At 43.3% G+C, this 24,792-nt stretch overlaps 1 protein-coding gene across 1 annotated transcript in view; it reads right to left on the bottom strand.

The window, feature by feature from the left end:
• Positions 1–24,792, bottom strand: part of MSRB3 (methionine sulfoxide reductase B3) — a 171,468-nt gene that overhangs the window by 72,375 nt on the left and 74,301 nt on the right. The window contains exons 3-4 of the mRNA XM_044277192.1: positions 21,510–21,618; positions 10,939–11,016 (exon numbers count right to left, since the gene is read on the bottom strand). Coding sequence (XP_044133127.1) covers positions 10,939–11,016; positions 21,510–21,618 — 187 coding nt within the window. The remainder of the gene's footprint in view (positions 1–10,938; positions 11,017–21,509; positions 21,619–24,792) is intronic.

The raw sequence follows: 24,792 nt of genomic DNA, 5'->3' as shown, positions 1-24,792 counted from the left end.
CTAGAGGCTTCCTTAGCATATTATAAAAGTCAGTTTTTTAAGAGAACGGCGGCAGGCAGGGACTTAACAGTATGTTTGTTATGTACTGCTGACATTAGCACATCGCTAATGTCAGTCAGCTACATAACGATTTTTCCCATGACAGAAACTCTTTAATACATAACAAAGTATGAAACCAAGTCACAGAAGGGTCATGAACCTGAAATATGGAAGTCAATGTTAAAGCTAATAATCATTTACAGATTTAGATTATTTCAGACAGGGGGACCTTGATAAAAAATACTGAAGTTTAAACACATATAATTAATTGTACATGTTTTAAAATAAAAGTTCTTAATCATATCCTGTGACTAGAGTTGAGCGGACACCTGGATGTTCGGGTTCGACGGGTTCAGCTGTACTGCACAGAAAAGTTCGGGACCCGAACTTGACCCCGAACCTGAACCCCATTGAAGTCAATGGGGACCCAAACTTTTGAGCACTAAAATGGCTGTAAAAATATAATGGAAAGGGCTAATGGGCTGCAAATGTCATAAAAATGTGGTTAAGAGCATGGCAAGTGCTCTACAAACAAATGTGGATAGGGAAATGACTTTAAATAACATAAAATACATAAAAATAAAAAATAATAATCTTGATCTAGGAGGATGAGGTCCATATGGAATAGGTGGTTGAAGAGGCGATAGATGTAGCGGTATAGGTGGAAGCGGCGGTGGAGGAGGAGGTAGCCTACACTTTTTTTGGTTTTAAATTTATTTTTATTCTTTTAAATTGGGGTACCCCGCAAAATATTGGAAAATATAACCTGTGATAACCCCCTCCAGTCGTGCTAAACACATATTTAGACAATAGACTGGCTGCAGGGCAGGCCAGCACCTCCAAGGCGTAAAGGGCAAGCTCAGGCCATCTGCCCAATTTGGAGACCCAGAAGTTGCAGGGGCTGACCCCTGTCAGTCAGTTCATGTAGGCGTGTGCTCACATACTGTCCCACCATGTCGCACGTCCCGGTGATGTTCACGATCTAATTGGATATCTGCCTTATCAACTTTCGATGTTCTTTTCTGCGCCTACCATGTTGATCACGGTTATCGGCGACTCAGGGTTCCACCCCGGAGATGGAGCGTGAGAAAGAGAGACCACATCCAAGGGAGATCAATGGATGAAATTTAATTGTGATTGAGCGGAAATGTGGGAGAAGCTATTAAAACTGAAGAATTTTGAGAAAAGTAGGGAGCACGTGGCAATTACCCACTCCCGACTCGTGGAGGTAGTGACGATAAATAACAATACAGGACTCTTTAGATGCCCTGTTATTGGAATGATTAATAAAAAATTATAGGGAATGTCACTGGGGTATTTTGGATTTGGAAACGTTAGCCAGGAGAGGCCCTGCTGCAGCTTTGTTGACTCTAGATAACTTCTGCCTGATCGCACGTCCCTGTGACGTCCACCATTCATTTGGATATCTTCTCTATCAACTTTCTATGTTCTTTTCTGAGCCTACCATGTTGATCACGGTTATTGGCGAAACAGGGTTCCGTGCCGGAGAGGGAGCGTGAGAAAGAGAGACCACATCCAAGGGAGGGTAATTGTTTCAAATTAAATATGATAGAGTGGAAATGTTGGACAAATTATTGAAGCGCAAATGTGGGATAAATTATTAAAGCGCAAATGTAGGACAAATTATTGAAGCGCAAATGTGGGACAACTTGTTAAAGTTTAAGCATTGCATGAAAGGTGGCGCGCATCAATTAAAAAAGAATTTCAGAAATTTTATTCCCTGTCACTTTGCAGAGCAGGGGTTTCTATCCGGCAAAATTTGTAAAATGTCACCTTACAATGTAACAGACAAATTTTTGAAATTTATGTTCCTGTCACCTATGCAGAGTAGGGGTTTTTCATCGCCCGAAATGGGTTAATGTCATCCACCAATGAAACAGATTATTTTTAAAAATTTCTGTCCCTGTCACCTATGCAGAGCAGAGGTTTATTCATGTCCAAAATTATAAAATGTCAACCCAAGAATGTAACAGAAAACTTAGTGAAATTTATTAGCCTGTCTACTAGGTAGAGCAGAAAAAAATTGTTTAATGTAACCCGAAAATGTAAAAGAAAAATTTGTGAAATTTATTAAGCTGTCTACTAGGTATAGCAGTTGTATATCACACCCAAAAATTGGTGAATTTAACCCGAAAATGTAAGACAAATTTGAGAAATGACATAAAATAGCAGTTCTGCACGGCCAAAACTCATGCCAGACTCTCTTCGTTTATATAATTTTTTTATCCCCAGTTTAACCACTTCTACCCAAGGCCAGTTTTCACCTTCCTGCCCAGGCCATTTATTGCAAATCTGACATGTGTCACTTTATGTTGTAACAACTTTGAAATGCTTTTACTTATCCAGTATGAAAAGAGGGGAGACAGGTAGGTCAGATGTGATGGGATCAAACTTAGCACAATTTGCTCCTATAACCCCATCATCAGCGCCAGTCCACTGGGATCGGTTTAGTGTTAAAAGTGGAAATATCATTATTAACCCAGGCTAGAAGCACACCTCGTGGGAGAGATCTATGCTTATTCATGCCCAGGGGGTGATTGCTCATAGGAGGAGGGAGCATGCAATTTATTCATATAAACTGCCGTGGTGCCATAAAACCAGCTTATATTGTATAATGTAATAAAATTATTTTAAAAATTATTGAATATATACAGTACAGACCAAAAGTTTGGACACACCTTCTCATTCAAAGAGTTTTCTTTATTTTCATGACTATGAAAATTGTAGATTCACACTGAAGGCATCAAAACTATGAATTAACACATGTGGAATTATATACATAACAAAAAAGTGTGAAACAACTGAAAATATGTCATATTCTAGGTTCTTCAAAGTAGCCACCTTTTGCTTTGATTACTGCTTTGCACACTCTTGGCATTCTCTTGATGAGCTTCAAGAGGTAGTCACCTGAAATGGTCTTCCAACAGTCTTGAAGGAGTTCCCAGAGATGCTTAGCAATTGTTGGCCCTTTTGCCTTCACTCTGCGGTCCAGCTCACCCCAAACCATCTTGGTTGGGTTCAGGTCCGGTGACTGTGGAGGCCAGGTCATCTGGCGCAGCACCCCATCACTCTCCTTCATGGTCAAATAACCCTTACACAGCCTGGAGGTGTGTTTGGGGTCATTGTCCTGTTGAAAAATAAATAATGGTCCAACTAAATGCAAACCGGATGGAATAGCATGCCGCTGCAAGATGCTGTGGTAGCCATGCTGGTTCAGTATGCCTTCAATTTTGAATAAATCCCCAACAGTGTCACCAGCAAAGCACCCCCACACCATCACACCTCCTCCTCCATGCTTCACGGTGGGAACCAGGCATGTAGAGTCCATCCATTCACCTTTTCTGCGTCGCACAAAGACACTGTGGTTGGAACCAAAGATCTCAAATTTGGACTCATCAGACCAAAGCACAGATTTCCACTGGTCTAATGTCCATTCCTTGTGTTCTTTAGCCCAAACAAGTCTCTTCTGCTTGTTGCCTGTCCTTAGCAGTTGTTTCCTAGCAGATCTTCTACCATGAAGGCTTGATTCACACAGTCTCCTCTTAACAGTTGTTCTAGAGATGCGTCTGCTGCTAGAACTCTGTGTGGCATTGACCTGGTCTCTAATCTGAGCTGCTGTTAACCTGCGATTTCTGAGGCTGGTGACTCAGATGAACTTATCCTCCGCAGCAGAGGTGACTCTTGGTCTTCCTTTCCTAGGGCGGTCCGCATGTGAGCCAGTTTCTTCGTAGCGCTTGATGGTTTTTGTAACTGCTCTTGGGGACACTTTCAAAGTTTTCCCAATTTTTCAGACTGACTGACCTTTATTTCTTAAAGTAATGATGGCCACTCGTTTTTCTTTACTATTCAGTAGGACTATCAGCTGTGTATCCACCTGACTTCTCCACAACTCAACTGATGGTCCCAACCCCATTTATAAGGCAAGAAATGCCACTCAAACCTGACAGGGCACACCTGTGAAGTGAAAACCATTTCAGGTGACTACCTCTTGAAGCTCATCAAGAGAATGCCAAGAGTGTGCAAAGCAGTAATCAAAGCAAAAGGTGGCTACTTTGAAGAACCTAGAATATGACATATTTTCAGTTGTTTCACACTTTTTTGTTATGTATATAATTCCACATGTGTTAATTCATAGTTTTGATGCCTTCAGTGTGAATCTACAATTTTCATAGTCATGAAAATAAAGAAAACTCTTTGAATGAGAAGGTGTGTCCAAACTTTTGGTCTGTACTGTATATATATATATATATATATATCCAGAAAAAGGACGGCACTCCAGCAGGATGAAAGTGAAAAGCTTCTTTTAATCGACTCAAGCTTGAGAAAGGCTCAGTTGAGCCGAAACGTTGCACCGTATGGTCGATTAAAAGAAGCTTTTCACTTTCATCCTGCTGGAGTGCCGTCCTTTTTCTGGATATATTGGTTGGGGTAAGGTCGATTCCCCAGGAGCGTGCACCCGTTTTTCTCCTAGTGCAGCCAGTGCCGCCATTTTTCCTTTGTATATATATATATATATATATATATATATAATTAAAATATAATGAGCTAGTAATCACTTCACGGGGGGGGGGGGGGGGGTATCTGTATAAGCATAAAACACCAGTAAACCTAGTGCCCCCCCAGCCTGAATCTCTTCTAAGATGTTTAAAGATGAAGGCAGCCAGTACGTGTTTCGGGACAATAGGTCCCTTCATTAGGAGCAGCTTAAATATATTGCATAAACATAGTGGTATATACCTGTTGAATAATTCAAAAAGACCGCCAAATAATGGTGGGAGTGGCTTTTCTCCCTGTGTCGTCATCGTGTCCACCGTCTAGCCGAATTCGGAGCAGCCCGGAAGCGGAAGTGCGGGGTAGCGCTGGTGCGCCTCTAGTGCGTTCAAACCTGGGACGCATCAGTGCGCATGTCCGGAACGGGGTGTATGCACTGCACGCTGGGACGCATTGGTGCGCATGCCCAGAGATACATGTCCGAAATGGTGTGTTCCAGATTGGGGCATATACTTGCGCAAGTAGACTGTAGGTGTTGGAGGTTGTGGTTAATGCTTCTAGACATGATATCAAGGGTCAGAAAAGAAGTTTCCCTATTTCTGACTCAAGAAGACTTCGAGAGAACCAAAGCCATCCAAATGAACTTGTGGACCATTACACCGTCCACCCCACATGAGGATCCTGACAACTATAACACTCATAATACTATTAATGACATCAAAGACTACATTCATAACGAATTAGACAGTTTTTTTTTCTTAATATCTATTTAGTTCTCAATCTCATTCCTAGAGGACTTAGAATGACACTCAAACCAACCTTTCTTAACGATCCAGTCTTTTACACAGAGTGGCTGCACATCAACTGCTCCCAATCCTTTATACAAGCACTCATAGCTAAACGTAAGAATACAAGCCTAGCCCTCAACAATAAAATCCTAAATCACTTTAAAAAGAACAGCGCCACTCCCACAATAGGCCCACCCCTGACCAACCAAAGGGGATTCCTTAGGGTATCTGAATAGAATGAAGTGAGATCCAAATGTACCAAATTATTACATGACCTAAAGGATTACAAAAATAATCAAGTAAGATCCTTATTACATTATACAATATAAGCTGGTTTTATGGCACCACAGCCATTTATGTGAATAAACTGCATGCTTCCTCCTCCTATGAGCACACACCTCCTGGGCACGAATAAGCATAGATCTCTCCTATGAGGTGTGCTTCTAGCCTGGGTTAATAGTACTATTTCCACTTTCAACACTAAACCGATCCCAGTGGACTGGCGATGATGTTGGGGTTATAGGAGCAAGTTGTGTTGCGTGTGATCCCATCACACCCGACCCACCTATCTCCCCTCTTTTCATATTGTTCCTGCATACAGACAACTGTCTGCATAGTGAACCCCAGAGCGGCCTCTCCACCTATTCCACTTTCCTCTTTTTTCCAATTTTTTTTCTTCGCCAACACTCCTCCACCCTCTGGCAACTCAAGTTTTTCTGGTCTCCTAGATTCATTACCCACAAGATCTGATTAACCCTCAACTCTTTCTTTACTTATCCAAGCCACTCATGACATTGGTAAATTTGAGTCAATATATTTCACCTTTATTTATAAAAAATAAAATAAAAAATCTACCTACAATTTGGAAAAATTCACAATTTCCTAAATTTGAATTTCTCTACTTTATGTTGGCATCGTTTTTGTAAATGTCATTTCATTTATTTAGACATTAGAAGGCTTAGAATTATAGAAGCAATTTTTCCGATTTTCAAGAAAATTTCCCAAACTTTTTTTTTAGCACCAATTAAGTTATAAAGTGTTTTGAGGGCTTATCACCCATAATTGAACCCATTTTAGAAACTACACCCCTCAAGTTATTCAAAACCGATGTTACAAACTTTTTTTTAACCCTTGAGGTGTGTAAAGGGAAATTCTTTGCAGATTTTTTTATGTTAGGGCTCTTTCACACTTGCGTTCTTTTCTTCCGGCATAGAGTTCCGTCGTCGGGGCTCTATGCCGGAAGAATCCTGATCAGTTTTATCCTAATGCATTCTGAATGGAGAGAAATCCGTTCAGGATGCATCAGGATGTCTTCAGTTCCGGACTGGAAAGTTTTTTGGCCAGAGAAAATACCGCAGCATGCTGCGCTTTTTGCTCCGGCCAAAAATCCTGAACACTTGCTGCAAGGCCGGATCCGGAATTAATGCCCATTGAAAGGCATTAATCCGGATCCGGCCTTAAGCTAAACGTCGTTTCGGCGCATTGCCGGATTCGACGTTTAGCTTTTTCTGAATGGTTACCATGGCTGCCGGGACGCTAAAGTCCTGGCAGCCATGGTAAAGTGTAGTGGGGAGCGGGGGAGCAGCATACTTACCGTCCTTGCGGCTCCCGGGGCGCTCCAGAGTGACGTCAGGGCGCCCCACGCGCATGGATGACGTGATCACATGGCACGTCATCCATGCGCATGGGGCGCTCTGACGTCATTCTGGAGCGCCCTGGGAGCCGCACGGACTTGTAAGTATACCGCTCCCCCGCTCCCCACTACTACTATGGCAACCAGGACTTTAATAGCGTCCTGGCTGCCATAGTAACACTGAACGCATTTTGAAGACGGATCCGTCTTCAAATGCTTTCAGTTCACTTGCGTTTTTCCGGATCCGGCGTGTAATTCCGGCAAGTGGAGTACACGCCGGATCCGGACAACGCAAGTGTGAAAGAGCCCTTAATCATTTTTTTCTTGTAACACAGCAAGGGTTAACAGCAAAATAAAAGGGTTAACAGCAAAATAAACCTTAATATGTAGGACTCTGATTCTGCAGTTTAAAGAAATACCCCATATGTGGTGGTAAACCTTTGTAGGGGCACATGTCAGTGGTCAGAAGGAATAAAGTGCCATATGGTTTTCAGAGGGCAGATTTTACTAGAATGGTTTTTGGGCGCCATTTTCTATTTTAGGAGACCCCTAAAAAGTGATCCCATTTTGAAAACTACACCCTCTCAAGTAATTTATTAAGGGGTGTATTGAGCACTTTGACCCCATAGGCGTTTTATGGAATTTAGAAACACTTGTCTGTGAAAATAAAAAGTTTAATTTCTTCCAATAAAATGTTGCTTTAGCCCCGAATTTTTCAATTTCGCAAGTGGTAACAGGAGAAAAAGCACCCCATACTTTGCTACCCATTTACTCCTGAATACAGCACCACCCCATATGTGGTGGTAAATTGCTGTAGGGGCACATGGCAGGATTCAGAAAGGAAGGAGCACCATATGGCTTTTGCAGAGCAGATTTTGATTGGTTTATGGGCATCATTGGTTTTTATTTTTTGGGTGATTGTCTTATATGGGGCCTCATTTTTTGAGGGATGAGGTGACTTTTTCATTGGTACCATTTTGGGGTACATATAACTTTTTAATCACTCGATATTATGCATTTTGTAAGGTGAGATAACAAAAAATTAGTGTTCTGGCACTGTTTTAATTTATTTATTTTTAAAGCGTTCACCTGACAGGGTAAATCATGTGATATTTTTATAAAGCCAGTTGTTACGGACACGCCAATACCTAATGTCTATTTTTTATTTTTGTTAATTGTTGCACAATAAAAGCATTTTTAAATAACAAAAAAAAATCTTGTTTTTCTGTTGCCATTTTCTGAGATGATTTGATTGGTATAATTTTGGGGTACATATGACTTTTTTAACCCTTGGGTATTACACTTTTTGTGAGACAAGCTGAGCAACAAATGGCTGCATTTCCACTGTTTTTATTTAGCTTTCACCTGACGGGGTGGATCATGTGATATGTTATAAGTAGGTAATATGTCCCCCTTTTGGGGGTCTGACACCCTCTTCAATGCATTACAATAATGCATTGCCTGTCAGTGTATTACCAGTTTAATATATTGACATCCTGCCTATGAGACCCAGCCAGGGGGCTCGGCCTCACAGGCTTCTATGGAAGGCTGGCTACAATGCCTGTGGAAGGCATGAGGTTGCCTTTCCAGCCATTGGGTCCCCGTCACCAAAGTGTGGGGACCCGTACCCTCCACAATCACCTTCTATGCCGTGGTCAGTGGGTTAGTGCGTAGGCATCTGTGTTTCTACAGATGCTGGCGTACACAGCAGGGGCTCGGCTGTTGTTGGCGACTGCCGGGCCCCTACTGGTGAATGGGCGGCCGCAGTTCCTGCACCTTCCCAAACAGTGCACTGTACCTCTACGGCACTGGGGATTAAGTCATGTCTCACAGCACCGTACATGTACAGCTCTGGTTGGGAAGGGGTTAAAATAGTCAGTCCTACAACTTATACCATTGCTTTGAATTTGTCATCAATGTACCATAAATGTAGAAACAAACAGCAAGCAATAGCTAAGGTAGCAGCTAAGACAAAGTTACATTATTTTTTAAGGCTGAAAAAAAAACAAATGTCCATCCAGTTCATCCTGTTATCCTGGACAGTTGATCCAGAGGAAGGCAAAAAGTCAATAGTCCTCATTTTACAATCAGAATAACTCCCTGGATCAACAACCCATCTCAAGTAACTATAACCTGTAATATTATTACATTCCAGAAATACATCCAGGCCCCTCTTGAACTCTTTTAGTGAATTCACGAAAAACACTTCCCCAGGCAGAGAGTTCCTATAGTCTGACTGCTCTTACCGTAAAGAATCCTCTTTTAAGTTGATGGAGAAACCTTCTTTCCTCTAGACCAGTGGTTCTCAACCTTTCTAAAGCCGTGACCCCTTAATACAGTTCCTCATGTTGTGGTGACCCCCAACCATTACATTTCTTTCCTTGCTACGTCATAACTAATTTTGCTACTGTTATGAATTGTAATGTAAATATCTGATATGCAGGATGTATGCCAGTCTATTACAAGGTGTTAGGTAGTTCTGTAATTGGCACTGTGTTGTGGGGGATCTGTGGATGGTGCTGTGTTGTGGGGGATCTGTGGAGGGCGCTGTGTTGTGGGGGATCTGTGGAGGGCGCTGTGTTGTGGGGGATCTGTGGAGGACGCTGTTATATGGGGGATCTGTGGAGGACGCTGTTATGGGGGATCTGTGGAGGACGCTGTTATGGGGGATCTGTGGAGGACGCTGTTATGGGGGATCTGTGGCGGACGCTGTTATGGGGGATCTGTGGAGGACGCTGTTATGGGGGATCTGTGGAGGACGCTGTTATGGGGGATCTGTGGAGGACAGTGTTATGGGGATCTGTGGAGGACACTTATGGGGGACCTGTGGATGGCACAGTTATGTGGTGGATCTGTGGAGTACGCTGTTATAGGGGATGTGTACTATGACACATAGGGCCATGAGGGGGGCTAGCATAAGACATATAGCATCCTATGCTGGTCCCCCTCATGGCCCTATGTGTCCCCTCATATGTCCTAAACTGCGCACATAACTGTCTTTGCGTGTAAAGTATGTTACTCCTGTGTGAAACAATCTCTCTCCTATTTGTAGCGTTATACTACCCTACCTCGTGAGATTTTCCTACCTCCTGACTTCCTGTCGCACTGCTAATGACGTGAGGAGGCGTTCCTGAGTTTTGACGATCTGCGCATGCGCAAACCGACAGTTTATGGAAAATCTCTGCGGAGTTCAGCTTTACACAGTGACACTGCGCATGCGCAGGAGAGCCTTAGTCGGGAAATATTACGGCCCAGTGCGCATGCGCAGTGTCCCGGTGTGAAGCTGAACTTCGCTGAGATTTTCCATAAACTGTCGGTTTGCGCATGCGCAGATCGTCAAAACTCAGGAACGCCTCCTCACGTCATTAGCAGTGCGACGGGAAGTCAGGAGGTAGGGAAATCTCATGAAGTAGGGTAATGTAACGCTACAATCATGCAGCCCTAATAGGAAGCCTCAGGCGACCCCCCGGAAAGGGCCGATCGACCCCCAAAGGGGTCGCAACCCCTAGGTTGAGAACAGCTGCTCTAGACGGAGAGATGTCTCCTCGTCATGAGGATCATGGGAGAGATCTCTGTATTGCCCCTTAATATATTTTTACATGGTTATTTTTCTCAACTAAATAACCCTAATTTTGATAATGCTTCTGGATACTATAGTCCACCTATTCCAGTTATTACTTTAGTTGCCCTCCTCTGAACCCTCTCTAGCTCTGCAAGGTCTGTCTTGTTCACAGGAGCCCAGGATTGCACACAATACTCCATGTGCAATCTGACTAATGATTTGTAAGTGTTAGAACTATGTTGTTACCAGGTGCAGCTATTCCCCTTTTGATGCACCCCATAATCTTATTGGCTTTGGCAGCAGCTGCCTGACACGGGTTACTACAGTTTAGTTTACTGTTAACTAAAATTTCCAATATTATGTCATTAGAGTAGGTGAAGTGATTATTTTGCACACTGACTTACCTGAAAAGAGTTGCTCCACAGACAACACACTTGTATTCCCCAGTTGCTGTGTTGTGAGTATATTCTCCAGCAAAGGCACTGCAATAGACATGTGTTTACAAACATGAGTGCTGGAATGGCTTTAACATAATACATTAATAAAGTGAAATATGTCTACTGGAAGCACACATCCTCAGTACAGTGTGCTTTCTCAGAACCTAGTCAAAATTCTCATTTTACATAGAATTTAAGAATGACCTAATCTCTCATTGCTGGCATGCACTAAATCATTTTGTTAGTAAATGATCTGGATGGCAAATCTTCTGAGCCAAGGTTATGATCTGCTGCCAACTCTTTATGGGTTCTGTTGCCAGTGATTCACATTCGGCAAATAGTCTCCTGTCCAAGGAAGAGAGGGCTGCCTATTAAATGAGACCCCATGTGTGGTAAAGAGCCTTTTCAGGTCATGAATGGAAACAAGCAGTTACATCATTAATATATTTGGATCAGAGGTAAGCCAGGGCTTTCTGCCAAGCTGCATGGTATAAATTAGACAACAAAATGGTTAGTCCTTGGCAAGCTACACTTCATGCTGGAATCAGCTGAGACAGACTTTATTCACTAAAAACACTTTTGGAAGGGAACGCTTTTTTGTTTTTTTTCAGGACGCAGGGCTTGCAGCCAAGGACTAAAGCCATGTGAGGCCAGTTATTGAACATTTTTGACATTCCAACCACAAATGAGCCAATAAATATTTTCTCCACATGTGCTTCAAAAAGAAATTCGAGTGGAGTGGAAAGGAACTGAATTATGCTACCTTCTCACCCAGCCAAAACGTCTGTGCTTACAATGACCACCTTCAGAATCAAGCTTTTCTGGCAAACAGCCACTGTGCGCTTGGTTCTGCCTTTCAGAAATATGTACCAAAACCCTTCTCATTTCCACACATTCTGCAGTAAAGTAAAACAGATCTTGCATGCTGCATTAGGAGTTTCAATGACCAAACAGAAGCATTCACAAAAACACAGCTCTATGTACATATCTTCTATAAACGTACTTAAGAGCATACAGGCAATAGAAGCAATATTTAAAGGGGTTGTCTCACTTTAGTACCGTAAGTGGCATTTATCATGTAGAGAAAGTTAATACAAGGCACTTACTAATATATTGTTATTATCCATATTACTTTCTTTGCTGTCTGGATTCATTTTTCTATCACATTATACACTGCTCATTTCCATGGTTACAGACCACCCTGCAATCCATCAGCAGTGTCCCTGGTTGTAGAATATAGGAAAAAGTACCGTATTTTTTGCCCTATAAGACGCACCGGCCCATAAGACGCACCTAGGTTTTTGGGGAGGAAAATAAGAAAAAAATTATTTTTAACCAAAAGGTGTGCTTTTGGTGGGTTTGGAACTAATGGTGGTCTGTGGGTGGCACTATTACTGGGGATCTGTGAAGGACACTGTTATGGCGGGGATCTGTGGATGACGGACACTGTTATGGGGGGGATCTGTGGATGACGGACACTGTTATGGAGGGATCTGTGGCTGACGGACACTGTTATGGGGGGATCTGTGGATGACAGACACTGTTATGGGGGGATCTGTGGATGACAGACACTGTTATGGGGGGATCTGTGGATGACAGACACTGTTATGGGGGGATCTGTGGATGACGGACACTGTTATGGGGGGGATCTGTGGATGACAGACACTGTTATGGGGGGGATCTGTGGATGACAGACACTGTTATGGGGGGGATCTGTGGATGACAGACACTGTTATGGGGGGGATCTGTGGATGACAGACACTGTTATGGGGGGGATCTGTGGATGACGGACACTGTTATGGGGGGGATCTGTGGATGACGGACACTATTATGGGGGATCTGTGGATGACGGACACTATTATGGGGGATCTGTGGATGACGGACACTGTTATGGGGGGATCTGTGGATGACGGACACTGTTATGGGGGGGATCTGTGGATGACGGACACTGTTATGGGGGGGATCTGTGGATGACTGACACACTGTTACAGGGGGGGATCTGTGGATGGCACTGTTACAGGGGGGATCTGTGGATGGCACTGTTACAGGGGGGATCTGTGGATGGCACAGTTACAGGGGGGATCTGTGGATTGCACTGTTACAGGGGGGATCTGTGGGTGGCACTGTTACAGGGGGGATCTGTGGGTGGCACTGTTATATATGTGCCATCCACAGATCCCCCACCCCATAACAGTGGCATCCACAGCCCCCCAGCCCATAACAGTGGCATCCACAGACCCCCTTCCCCCTTAACTGTGCCATCCACGGATCAGCTCGCCCGCCCACCTGCGCCCCCCCCCCCCCGCCCGCCTCTGCCGCCCCCAGTATACTAATATTAAATGTCTTATTCAATTAAAATGTATTAGATATGCCCCCTCACTCCTAAATTCCTAATAGTACCTTACATCCTATTCCTAGGTTCTGTAATGCAGGCCGGGCGGCCGGCCGTCACTCACTGACGTCACTTGCCTGCGCCGCCTGCTTCATTCATAAAGTAGGCGGCGCAGGCACGTGACATCAAGGAGTTACGCTGCCGCCCGCCCGGCCTGCATTACAGAACCTAGGAATAGGATGTAAGGTACGATTAGCAATTTAGGAGTGAGGGGGCATATCTAATACATTTTAATTGAATAAGACATTTAATATTAGTATACCAGAGCGGCGGGGCGGGGCTATAGTACATTGATTGCACCGCCCCGCCGCTATTCCCGGCCCCCAGCTCCTCCTCCCAGTCCCTCCCCCGGCCCCCAGCTCCTCCTCCCAGTCCCTCCCCCGGCCCCCGCTCACTCTACATCGCATCCAGCGATGTTAAATTGTCAGCATTCGCCCCATAAGACGCAGGGGCATTTCCCCCCGATGTTTTTGGGGGAAAAAGTGCGTCTTATGGGGCGAAAAATACGGTACTAGCCTATGTGCGCTCCCATGGTCCCGGCCACCAGAAAGGCTGATGCTTTTTCGTATAGTACTGATGGATTGCAGGGTGGTCTGTAACCATGGAAACAAGCAGTGTATAATGTGATGGAAAAATTATTCCAGCCAGCAAAGGAAGCAATATGGATAATAACAATACATTAGTAAGTGCCTTGTATTAACTTTCCCTACATGATTAAAGGGAACCTGTCACATCCAAAAACCATCCCAAGCCGCCAGCAGTACCGGAGGGTAGCCAGCAGCGTGTTTCCGACGATCGTTTTCTGCACAAGACTTTGTAGAACAGCTGGCTGTCAGTCACAGGCGATGGGGCAGGCAAGGGAGCATGGTTACCGTGACTTGAAGCAAGAAGGCGCTGCCCCCTTGACTTCAAGCATGTCTAGAGAAGCGCACCGGCAGGGGATAAAAGAACGTTTTCTGAGCTTTTGTTTCATCTGCCTTCAGGAAGAAAACAATCGTCGGAAACACGCTGCTGGCTAGGTACTGCTGGCGGCTTGGGATGGTTTTTGGAGGTAACAGGTTCCCTTTAATGCAACTTACTGAAGTGAGACAACCCCTTTAACACATTAACCTAGACACAGCGGCTTGTTCTAAAGTTACATATAGGGGGTCATTTATTCAAGCCCCTGCCCTGGCGGTGGATCCGCCAAAGTTATGTAGAGGCGCCGGCTTTTACATAACTTCGGCGGATCCAGTGCCACTTATAAATCTACGCCAGCTCCCTTCCTAGTGTTGATTTAGACTATTTTAGACCCAATTTCATAGAATTTATAATACTTGGCTATGAAAATAAAAAAAAAAAGTTTTTTTAAAGAAACGGGTGCTTTAGGCCCAAACTTTATTTTTCGCAAGGTATAACATGAGAATATCAGCCCACAATTTGCTACCCATTTTCTCTTGAGTACAGAAGTACACATTGTGGTCATAAACTGCTGTTTGGGGATATGCCAGAGCTCACATGGAAAGAAGCGGCATCTGGATTTTCTAACATGAAGTTTGCTGAAATAGTTTTTAAGAGCCAAAAGTTTATTTTTATTTTTTGTTGACTGAGCAGTGTTAGGGCTTATTTTTTGCGGAACAAGCTGTAATTTTTATTGGCACTATTTTGGGGTATATTTGGCTTTCTGATCGATATTTATCTCATTTTGGGTAGGTGAGGTGGGCAAACATTTAAATACTGTCACTGTTTTTTTTTTTTTATTTATTCTGCAGGTTAATACGATTATGGCAATAAAAAATGTACATAGTTTTTTTTCATGTTTTACTACTTTTGCATTAAATCTGTTATATTTTGAATCGCCATATACTAACATCCTTAACATTTCGATTTTTCTGCCAACATAGATATCCAAGGGCTCACCTTTTGCAGGACAGACTGTACATTTTATCAGTACCATAAGACTTTTTTCAAGTACATAAGATTTTTTGATGACTTGATATTATGTTTTTTGGAAATCAAGGTGACAAAAAAAGCTGTTTTGGCGTAATGTTTATTTTTTTATGGCCTTCACCTGATGAGGTAGATATTTTTAGAGAGCTGGTTATTACGGATGCAGCAATACTAGATACGTCTATTTTCTTTTTTTTCAGTTTTGCACAATAAGAGGATTTTTGGAAAACAAATCATGATTTTGTGTTGCCATTTTCTTAGACCCACATTTTTTTAAATTATTCTAGCTATGATCTTGTGTGGGGGCTAATTTTTTTTCAGGATTAGGTGGTGTTTTCATTGGTACCATTTTGGGGTACATACAACTTTCTGATTGCTTGTATTTTGTTTTGTTTTTTTGGAGGCGAGTTGACAACAATAATTTTTTTACGTCGTTCACCTCATGGGGTAGATCATGTGATATTTAGGTGATTCCAAATTAGGGTTACACCGGGTTTTCGAATTATCGATACCCAATCGATACTTTTGTACCGGTATTGATTTGATACCCGGATTTGCCTTTTACTGATACTAGGCTACGCTAGTACGCAGCGGGGGCCATGTTCCCTCAGCAGCACAGGGGAGAAGGAAGCAGTCTCTTCCTCCCCCCTGTGCTGCTGCTTCTGCTGCCACCAATGAGAGCAGAGAGGGGCGGAGGAGGGGAGGGGCTGTGGTCACTGCACCACCAATGAATATAACGTTTAACCACCTCCGGACCGCCTAACGCAGATTCGCGTTCCGGAGGTGGCAGCCCTGCGCACAGTCACGCATATATGCGTCATCTCGCGAGACGCGAGATTTCCTGTGAACGCGCGCACACAGGCGCGCGAGCTCACAGGAACGGAAGGTAAGCGAGTGGATCTCCAGCCTGCCAGCGGCGATCGCTCGCTGGCAGGCTGGAGATCCGAATTTTTTAACCCCTAACAGGTATATTAGACGCTGTTTTCATAACAGCGTCTAATATACCTCCTACCTGGTCCTCTGGTGGTCCCTTTTGTTAGGATCGACCACCAGAGGACTCAGGTAGGTCAGTACAGTCGCACCAAACACCACACTACACTACACTACACTACACCCCCCCCCCCCCGGTCACTTATTAACCCCTTATAAACCCCTGATCACCCATGATCACCCCATATAAACTCCCTGATCACCCCCCTGTCATTGATCACCGCCCTGTCATTGATCACCCCCCTGTCAGGCTCCGTTCAGACGTCCGTATGATTTTTACGGATCCACGGATACATGGATCGGATCCGCAAAAAGCATACGGACGTCTGAATGGAGCCTTACAGGGGGGTGATCAATGACAGGCGGGTGATCACCCATATACACTCCCTGATCACCCCCTGTCATTGATCACCCCCCTGTCATTGATCACTCCCCTGTAAGGCTCCATTCAGACGTCCGCATGATTTTTACGGATCCATGGATACATGGATCGGATCCGCAAAACACATGCGGACGTCTGAATGGAGCCTTACAGGGGGTGATCAATGACAGGCGGGTGATCACCCATATACACTCCCTGATCACCCCCCTGTCATTGATAACCCCCCTGTAAGGCTCCATTCAGACGTCCGCATGCGTTTTGTGGATCCGATCCATGTATACATGGATCCGTAAAAAATCATGCGGATGTCTGAATGGAGCCTTACAGGGGGGGTGATCAGTGACAGGGGGGTGATCACCCTGATTACCCTGATCACCCCCTGTCATTGATAACCCCCCTGTAAGGCTCCATTCAGACGTCCGCATGCGTTTTGTGGATCCGATCCATGTATCCATGGATCCGTAAAAAATCATGCGGATGTCTGAATGGAGCCTTACAGGGGGGGGGATCAGTGACAGGGGGGTGATCACCCTGATTACCCTGATCACCCCCTGTCATTGATAACCCCCCTGTAAGGCTCCATTCAGACGTCCGCATGCGTTTTGTGGATCCGATCCATGTATCCATGGATCCGTAAAAAATCATGCGGATGTCTGAATGGAGCCTTACAGGGGGGGTGATCAATGACAGGGGGGTGATCAGGGAGTCTATATGGGTGATCACCCCCCTGTCATTGATCACCCCCCTGTCATTGATCACCCCCCTGGTAAGGCTCCATTCAGACATTTTTTTTGGCACAAGTTAGCGGAAATTTTTTTTGTTTTTGTTTTTTCTTACTAAGTCTCATATTCCACTAACTTGTGTCAAAAAATAAAATCTCACATGAACTCACCATACCCCTCACGGAATCCAAATGCGTAAACATTTTTAGACATTTATATTCCAGACTTCTTCTCACGCTTTAGGGCCCCTAAAAAGCCAGGGCAGTAAAAATACCCCACATGTGACCCCATTTCGGAAAGAAGACACCCCAAGGTATTCCATGAGGGGCATATTGAGTCCATGAAAGATTGAAATTTTTGTCCTAAGTTAGCGGAAAGTGAGACTTTGTGAGAAAAAAACAAAAAAAAATCAATATCCGCTAACTTATTCAAAAAAAAAAATAATTCTAGGAACTCGCCATGCCCCTCATTGAATACCTTGGGGTGTCTTCTTTCCAAAGTGGGGTCACATGTGGGGTATTTATACTGCCCTGGCTTTTTAGGGGCCCGAAAGTGTGAGAAGAAGTCTGGGATCCAAATGTCTAAAAATGCCCTCCTAAAAGGAATTTGGGCCCCTTTGCGCATCTAGGCTGCAAAAAAGTGTCACACATGTGGTATCGCCGTACTCAGGAGAAGTTGGGGAATGTGTTTTGGGGTGTCATTTTACATATACCCATGCTGGGTGAGAAAAATATCTTGGTCAAATGCCAACTTTGTGAAAAAAAATGGGAAAAGTTGTCTTTTGCCAAGATATTTCTCTCACCCAGCATGGGTATATGTAAAATGACACCCCAAAACACATTGCCCAACTTCTCCTGAGTACGGCGATACCACATGTGTGACACTTTTTTGCAGCCAGGGTGGGCAAAGGGGCACATATTCCAAAGTGCACCTTTCGGATTTCGCAGGCCATTTTTTACACATTTTGATTGCAAGGTACTTCTTACACATTTGGGCCCCTAAATTGCCAGGGCAGTATAACTACGCCACAAGTGACCCCATTTTGGAAAGAAGACACCCCAAGGTATTCCGTGAGGGGCACGGCGAGTTCCTAGAATTTTTTATTTTTTGTCACAAGTTAGCGGAAAATGATGATTTTTCTTTTTTTTTCTTTTTTCCTTACAAAGTCTCATATTCCACTAACTTGCGACAAAAAATAAAAAATTCTAGGAACTCGCCATGCCCCTCACGGAATACCTTGGGGTGTCTTCTTTCCAAAATGGGGTCACTTGTGGTGTAGTTATACTGCCCTGGCAATTTAGGGGCCCAAATGTGTGAGAAGTACTTTGCAATCAAAATGTGTAAAAAATGCCCTGCAAAATCCGAAAGGTGCTCTTTGGAATATGTGCCCCTTTGCCCACCTTGGCAGCAAAAAAGTGTGACACATCTGGTATCGCCGTACTTTATTTTACATATACCCATGCTGGGTGAGAAAAATATCTTGGTCAAATGCCAACTTTGTATAAAAAAAATGGGAAAAGTTGTCTTTTGCCAAGATATTTCTCTCACCCAGCATGGGTATATGTAAAATGACACCCCAAAACACATTCCCCAACTTCTCCTGAGTACGGTGATACCAGATGTGTGACACTTTTTTGATGCCAAGGTGGGCAAAGGGGCACATATTCCAAAGTGCACCTTTCGGGTTTCACCGGTCATTTTTTTACAGATTTTGATTGCAAAGTACTTCTCACACATTTGGGCCCCTAAATTGCCAGGGCAGTATAACTACGCCACAAGTGACCCCATTTTGGAAAGAAGACACCCCAAGGTATTCCGTGAGGGGCATGGCGAGTTCCTAGAATTTTTTATCGCAAGTTAGTGGAATATGAGACTTTGTAAGGAAAAAAGAGAAAAAAAAATAAATCATCATTTTCCGCTAACTTGTGACAAAAAATAAAAAATTCTAGGAACTCGCCATGCCCCTCACGGAATACCTTGGGGTGTCTTCTTTCCAAAATGGGGTCACTTGTGGCGTAGTTATACTGCCCTGGCAATTTAGGGGCCCAAATGTGTGAGAAGTACCTTGCAATCAAAATGTGTAAAAAATGGCCTGCAAAATCTGAAAGGTGCACTTTGGAATATGTGCCCCTTTGCCCACCTTGGCAGCAAAAAAGTGTGACACATCTGGTATCGCCGTACTCAGGAGAAGTTGGGGAATGTGTTTTGGGGTGTCATTTTACATATACCCATGCTGGGTGAGAGAAATATCTTGGCAAAAGACAACTTTTCCAATTTTTTTATACAAAGTTGGCATTTGACCAAGATATTTTTCTCACCCAGCATGGGTATATGTAAAATGACACCCCAAAACACATTCCCCAACTTCTCCTGAGTACGGCGATACCAGATGTGTCACACTTTTTTGCTGCCAAGGGGGGCAAAGGGGCACATATTCCAAAGTGCACCTTTTGGATTTCACCGGTCATTTTTTACACATTTTGATTGCAAAGTTCTTCTCACACATTTGGGCCCCTAAATTGCCAGGGCAGTATAACTACCCCACAAGTGACCCCATTTTGGAAAGAAGACACCCCAAGGTATTCCGTGAGGGGCATGGCAAGTTTTTAGAATTTTTTATTTTTTGTCGCAAGTTAGTGGAATATGAGACTTTGTAAGAAAAAATAAAAAAAATAAAATCATCATCATTTTCCGCTAACTTGTGACAAAAAATAAAAAGTTCTATGAACTCACTATGCCCATCAGCGAATACCTTAGGGTGTCTACTTTCCGAAATGGGGTCATTTGTGGGGGTTTTCTACTGTTTGGGCATTGTAGAACCTCAGGAATCATGACAGGTGCTCAGAAAGTCAGAGCTGTTTCAAAAAGCGGAAATTCACATTTTTGTACCATAGTTTGTAAATGCTATAACTTTTACCCAAACCATTTTTTTTTTTTGCCCAAACATTTTTTTTTTATCAAAGACATGTAGAACAATAAATTTGGCGAAAAATGTATATATGGATGTCGTTTTTTTTGCAAAATTTTACAGCTGAAAGTGAAAAATGTCATTTTTTTGCAAAAAAATCGTTACATTTTGATTAATAACAAAAAAAGTAAAAATGTCAGCAGCAATAAAATACCACCAAATGAAAGCTCTATTAGTGAGAAGAAAAGGAGGTAAAATTCATTTGGGTGGTAAGTTGCATGACCGAGCGATAAACGGTGAAAGGAGTGTAGTGCCGAAGTGTAAAAAGTGCTCTGGTCATGAAGGGGGTTTCACCTAGCGGGGCTGAAGTGGTTAATACAGATACAGGAGGCGGGTGTCGGCGGCAGAATCACATAGCCGACACCCGAACTCTATGACAGGGAGCTGAGGGGTTTAGGCTACTTTCACACTCGCATTTGGGGTTCCGATTGTGAGATCCGTTTGAGGGCTCTCACAAGCGGCCCCGAACGGATCCGTTTATCCCCAATGCATTCTGAATGGATAAGGATATGTTCAGAATGCATCAGTTTGGCTCCGTTCCGCCTCCATTCCGCTCTGGAGGCAGACACCAAAACGCTGCTTGCAGCGTTCGGGTGTCCGCCTGGCTGTGCGGAGCCAAACGGATCCGTCCCGACTTACAATGCAAGTCAATGGGGACAGATCCGTTTGACATTGACACAATATGGTGCAATTGCAAACGGATCCGTCCCCCATTGACTTTCAATGTAAAGTCAGGAGTCCCTATTACTATACCATCGGATCTGAATTTTCTCCAATCCGATGGTATATTTTAACTTGAAGCGTCCCCATCACCATGGGAACGCCTCTATGTTAGAATATACCATCGGATTTTAGTTAGATCGTGAAAACTCAGATCCGACAGTATATTCTAACACAGAGGCGTTCCCATAGTGATGGGGACGCTTCAAGTTAGAATATACTAAGAACTGTGTACATAACTGCCCCCTGCTGCCTGGCACCACCCGATCTCTTACAGGGGGCTGTGATCCTCACAATTAACCCCTCAGGTGCCGCACCCTATACACCCTAGGCACAGCAGAATCCTGCAAAACTGACTTTCACAATTCCCATTATTATAACTCTCCCGCTATGTTTACACCTCAACCAGTACCACATTTTCATGATCTATCTCACCTTTCTGTCCCCTTTTCTTGGGTGACATGATATTGCTTTGGTGTCAGTCGTTGCCTTAACTCTTGCTCAGTAAAAACAACTTTGCAAGTCTTTTTTTCCTTTCGTGTTCCTGTAAATAACAATAAAAAGTCAGTTTAGTTTTAATTGAAGAATAATTTCCTTGCCATTCAGCAGCTTTTCAGCTTCTGCATTCACTAGTCAATTACTATATCTGTTCTTAAATTACAGTGACAGATTAGTAAGGGAATTCCACTGGAAAAAAAAGGACAATATGCTGCAACCAAAGCCTTTCCTATGCAACATTAACAGCCTCAGATAGTCATACAAAAGAGGTAGTGAGCGGCTCCAAGTGCAATCTTCTCAAAATGCAATAAAAAGAAAGTTAAAAGCACAGCTTTCCCGACAAGGGGATAATGGACTTACAACATCCAAGAGCTTTTTTTTTTTTTTTTATAAATGTCAATATGAATAATACGTCCTCCAATTGTTGGTTGATTATAATTCAAAATCCTGCACAGTTTTATAGATTTCCTAACTTTATGCAAATCAATGTATAAATAATATGTTCTGTAGCCTTCTATTACATTTTGGCCCAGATTTATTAATGTGTCTGCGCCTAGAATCTGTCTAAAAGTGATGCAAATTGGAGCAACTAGGATTTCTCCTGGTTTTTTTTCAGGTCACATGAAAAAGGAATGGGGCTTAGTGGGAAGGGGCATGGCTTAGATGGAAAGTGGACATGGCCTTAAATGTGACATTTGCGCCCAAATTCTGGTGTAAAAGTCTGTCTCCAAGTAGAGCAACCAGTAGTTGGCATAACGTTAGACAAAAGTGCCCAGCCATGCATCAAATTTATCATCCAGCCTGAGTCACTGTGATAAATCCAGTGCAGGTCTAGACAGCCTGTCTAAATTTATGCCATTCAACGCAAACCTGCCCCTTGTTATTCAATTCCGCACACCAGCTGTAGATTGTCCATAGACTATAAACAGGCAGTGCACATTTTTACTCTGCATGGATGTTTCTGAACATCCTTGCACACTTAGAGCTACACAGAGATTGTGCAGATACAAGGGCCTGTAGCTCATTGTCAATGAAGCCAGGCTTTCCAAAGAGAAGGCAGAGATTTTTTTTACCATCTCTGCCTTCTCCAATGCTGAATAAACAGCGCTTAATGAGCACTGTGTATACAGATCAGGAAGTTCAATGCCTCTCCCTGCATTGGTCCTAGTTAGTGATTTCTCTGGGCTGGGTAACTACACAAGCTGCTGGGTCTTAGCAGACCCAGATCAGCTCTGCAGTGAAGCTCGAAACAACTAGATAAACTGTGTACTATCCTACCAAACAGAGAGTCGTCTGCCATCTGCTGTGATGTAGAATCCTCATGCATGGGTGGGTGCTCAGAGATTAGGATGTGGCCCAGTAGCCAGGTGAAGCAAAGCAGAAATGGATCTTGAAAAGGGTTGCTCCGGCATGTTAAGATCAGTAGAGATAACCTGTCTAAAAGGAGTTAATGGCTCTATGGCATCCATGTTCAGAAGTTGACCAGCTGTTTCAGTGAGCCACTGTGCTCAACGGAGCTCTGGTGAGCGATACAGGCTCCCGGCAGCTTTCCAAAGACAGTGCAGTACATTGTATAGTGGCAGTGCTTGGTATTGCAGCTCAACCCCGTTGACTTGAATGGGACAATGTGACCATTGTACATCGATGTCAATGGCCTAGGAAGAGGCTGCAACGCTCAAAGCCTCTTCTAACAGCTGATCGGTGGGAGTCCTGGGTGTCGCAGCCCCACCGATCTGATACTGATGACCTATCCAGAGGATAAGTTATAAATATCTTTTTCTGGATAACCCCTTCTGAAACCCACATTGAATATCCCCCCTAAAAAGAAAGATATGAATATGTTTGAACACTACCCACTACATTCATTTAAAGTATATTCACATTAGACAGATTTGATGAGACTGTTACATATATCTGATGAGGGCTTGTAAAAATCTATCTGCATGCTACAGAAGCAACCATTTTCAGTTGCATGGCACAGATTACCTGTTGCAAAGTCTTCAACATATGTTTATAACATTTTACTTTATAGAGATGCTTTCTAAAATACTGACAAATTATTATTGATGTTATGGTGTCTCTCAAATTGCTAATGACTTGCTCTATATAGTGCAGTCATATGAAAATTACTTCTTAAAGCCTTTCCACAATGAGTTTCTATTCGGTCCTGATGACCAAAGTGAAATATAAGCGTTTGGAATATCTTATTATAAGGCTATAATATCTTCTCCTTAGTTTACTCCTGAAATATCATGAAGGTTTATTTTGGTACCAATCTGAAACTAGGGGTATAACTAGTGAGTTGTACAGGGCAATACCAGAGTTTACTGTCTGCACTGTGACATCATAGTATTAATTATTTCTCTGCTGTGTTATTACTGTGGGTCTAATCCATTAGCTGTGACATCACTATATTTATTATTCCTGTTCTGTGCCATGTACAGTAGTCTATATGGTGACATTAGAATTTGCAGTGTTCCCAAACTGTGACATCACTGTGTGCAGTCATTCACCTATAATCCATTCCTTCCTTAGGCTACTTTCACATTAGCGTTTTTACTGGATACAGCAGTAACGGTTTCGTTACTGATAATACAACCATCTGCATCCGTTATTAACGGATCCGGTTGTATTATCTTTAACATTGCCGGATCTGTCTTGCTCTGCATCCCAGGACGGAAAGCAAACAACAACATGTTGCGGTTTGCTCTCCAGTACGGGAACGCAACTAAATGGAACGGAATGCAATTTGCGGTCTGCAGCATGGGCATGGAGCCCTTACGTTTGTGGTATGAGCCCTAACTGTGAGAAGGAGCGCTATCAGAAGTCATTCCTCCCTGCTGCTGTTAGGCTGTACAACCAACACTGACCAAAGCAAAGTTAGACTGCACTCATCACCTACCAGGTTCCTTCAAATATCATTCCATCCAAAGAACACATTTTTTCAACTGTGATATCTATATCCCTTCATTTTTTACTATTTATCTGTATCCTACTGTCATTGTAATGCCTTTATTTTGAAGTTTTTGTACTCTCTGCGCTGCGGTTACACTGAATTTCCTCACGTGGGACTATTAAAATATTATCTCATTTTATCTTATTACATCTATACTGTCACTGTGTTTAATGATTTCTGAATTGTAACTTTATTGTGTTGATTATCCCTGTGATATGATATTATAGTGTGTATTTGAAGTCCAATAGTTAGGGCCCCTTCCGT

Source organism: Bufo gargarizans, chromosome 2 (genome assembly GCF_014858855.1).
Source record: "Bufo gargarizans isolate SCDJY-AF-19 chromosome 2, ASM1485885v1, whole genome shotgun sequence".
Classification (NCBI taxonomy): domain Eukaryota; kingdom Metazoa; phylum Chordata; class Amphibia; order Anura; family Bufonidae; genus Bufo; species Bufo gargarizans.
Note: the sequence above shows the minus strand (reverse complement) of the source record. Positions and strands in the feature narration are given on the sequence as shown.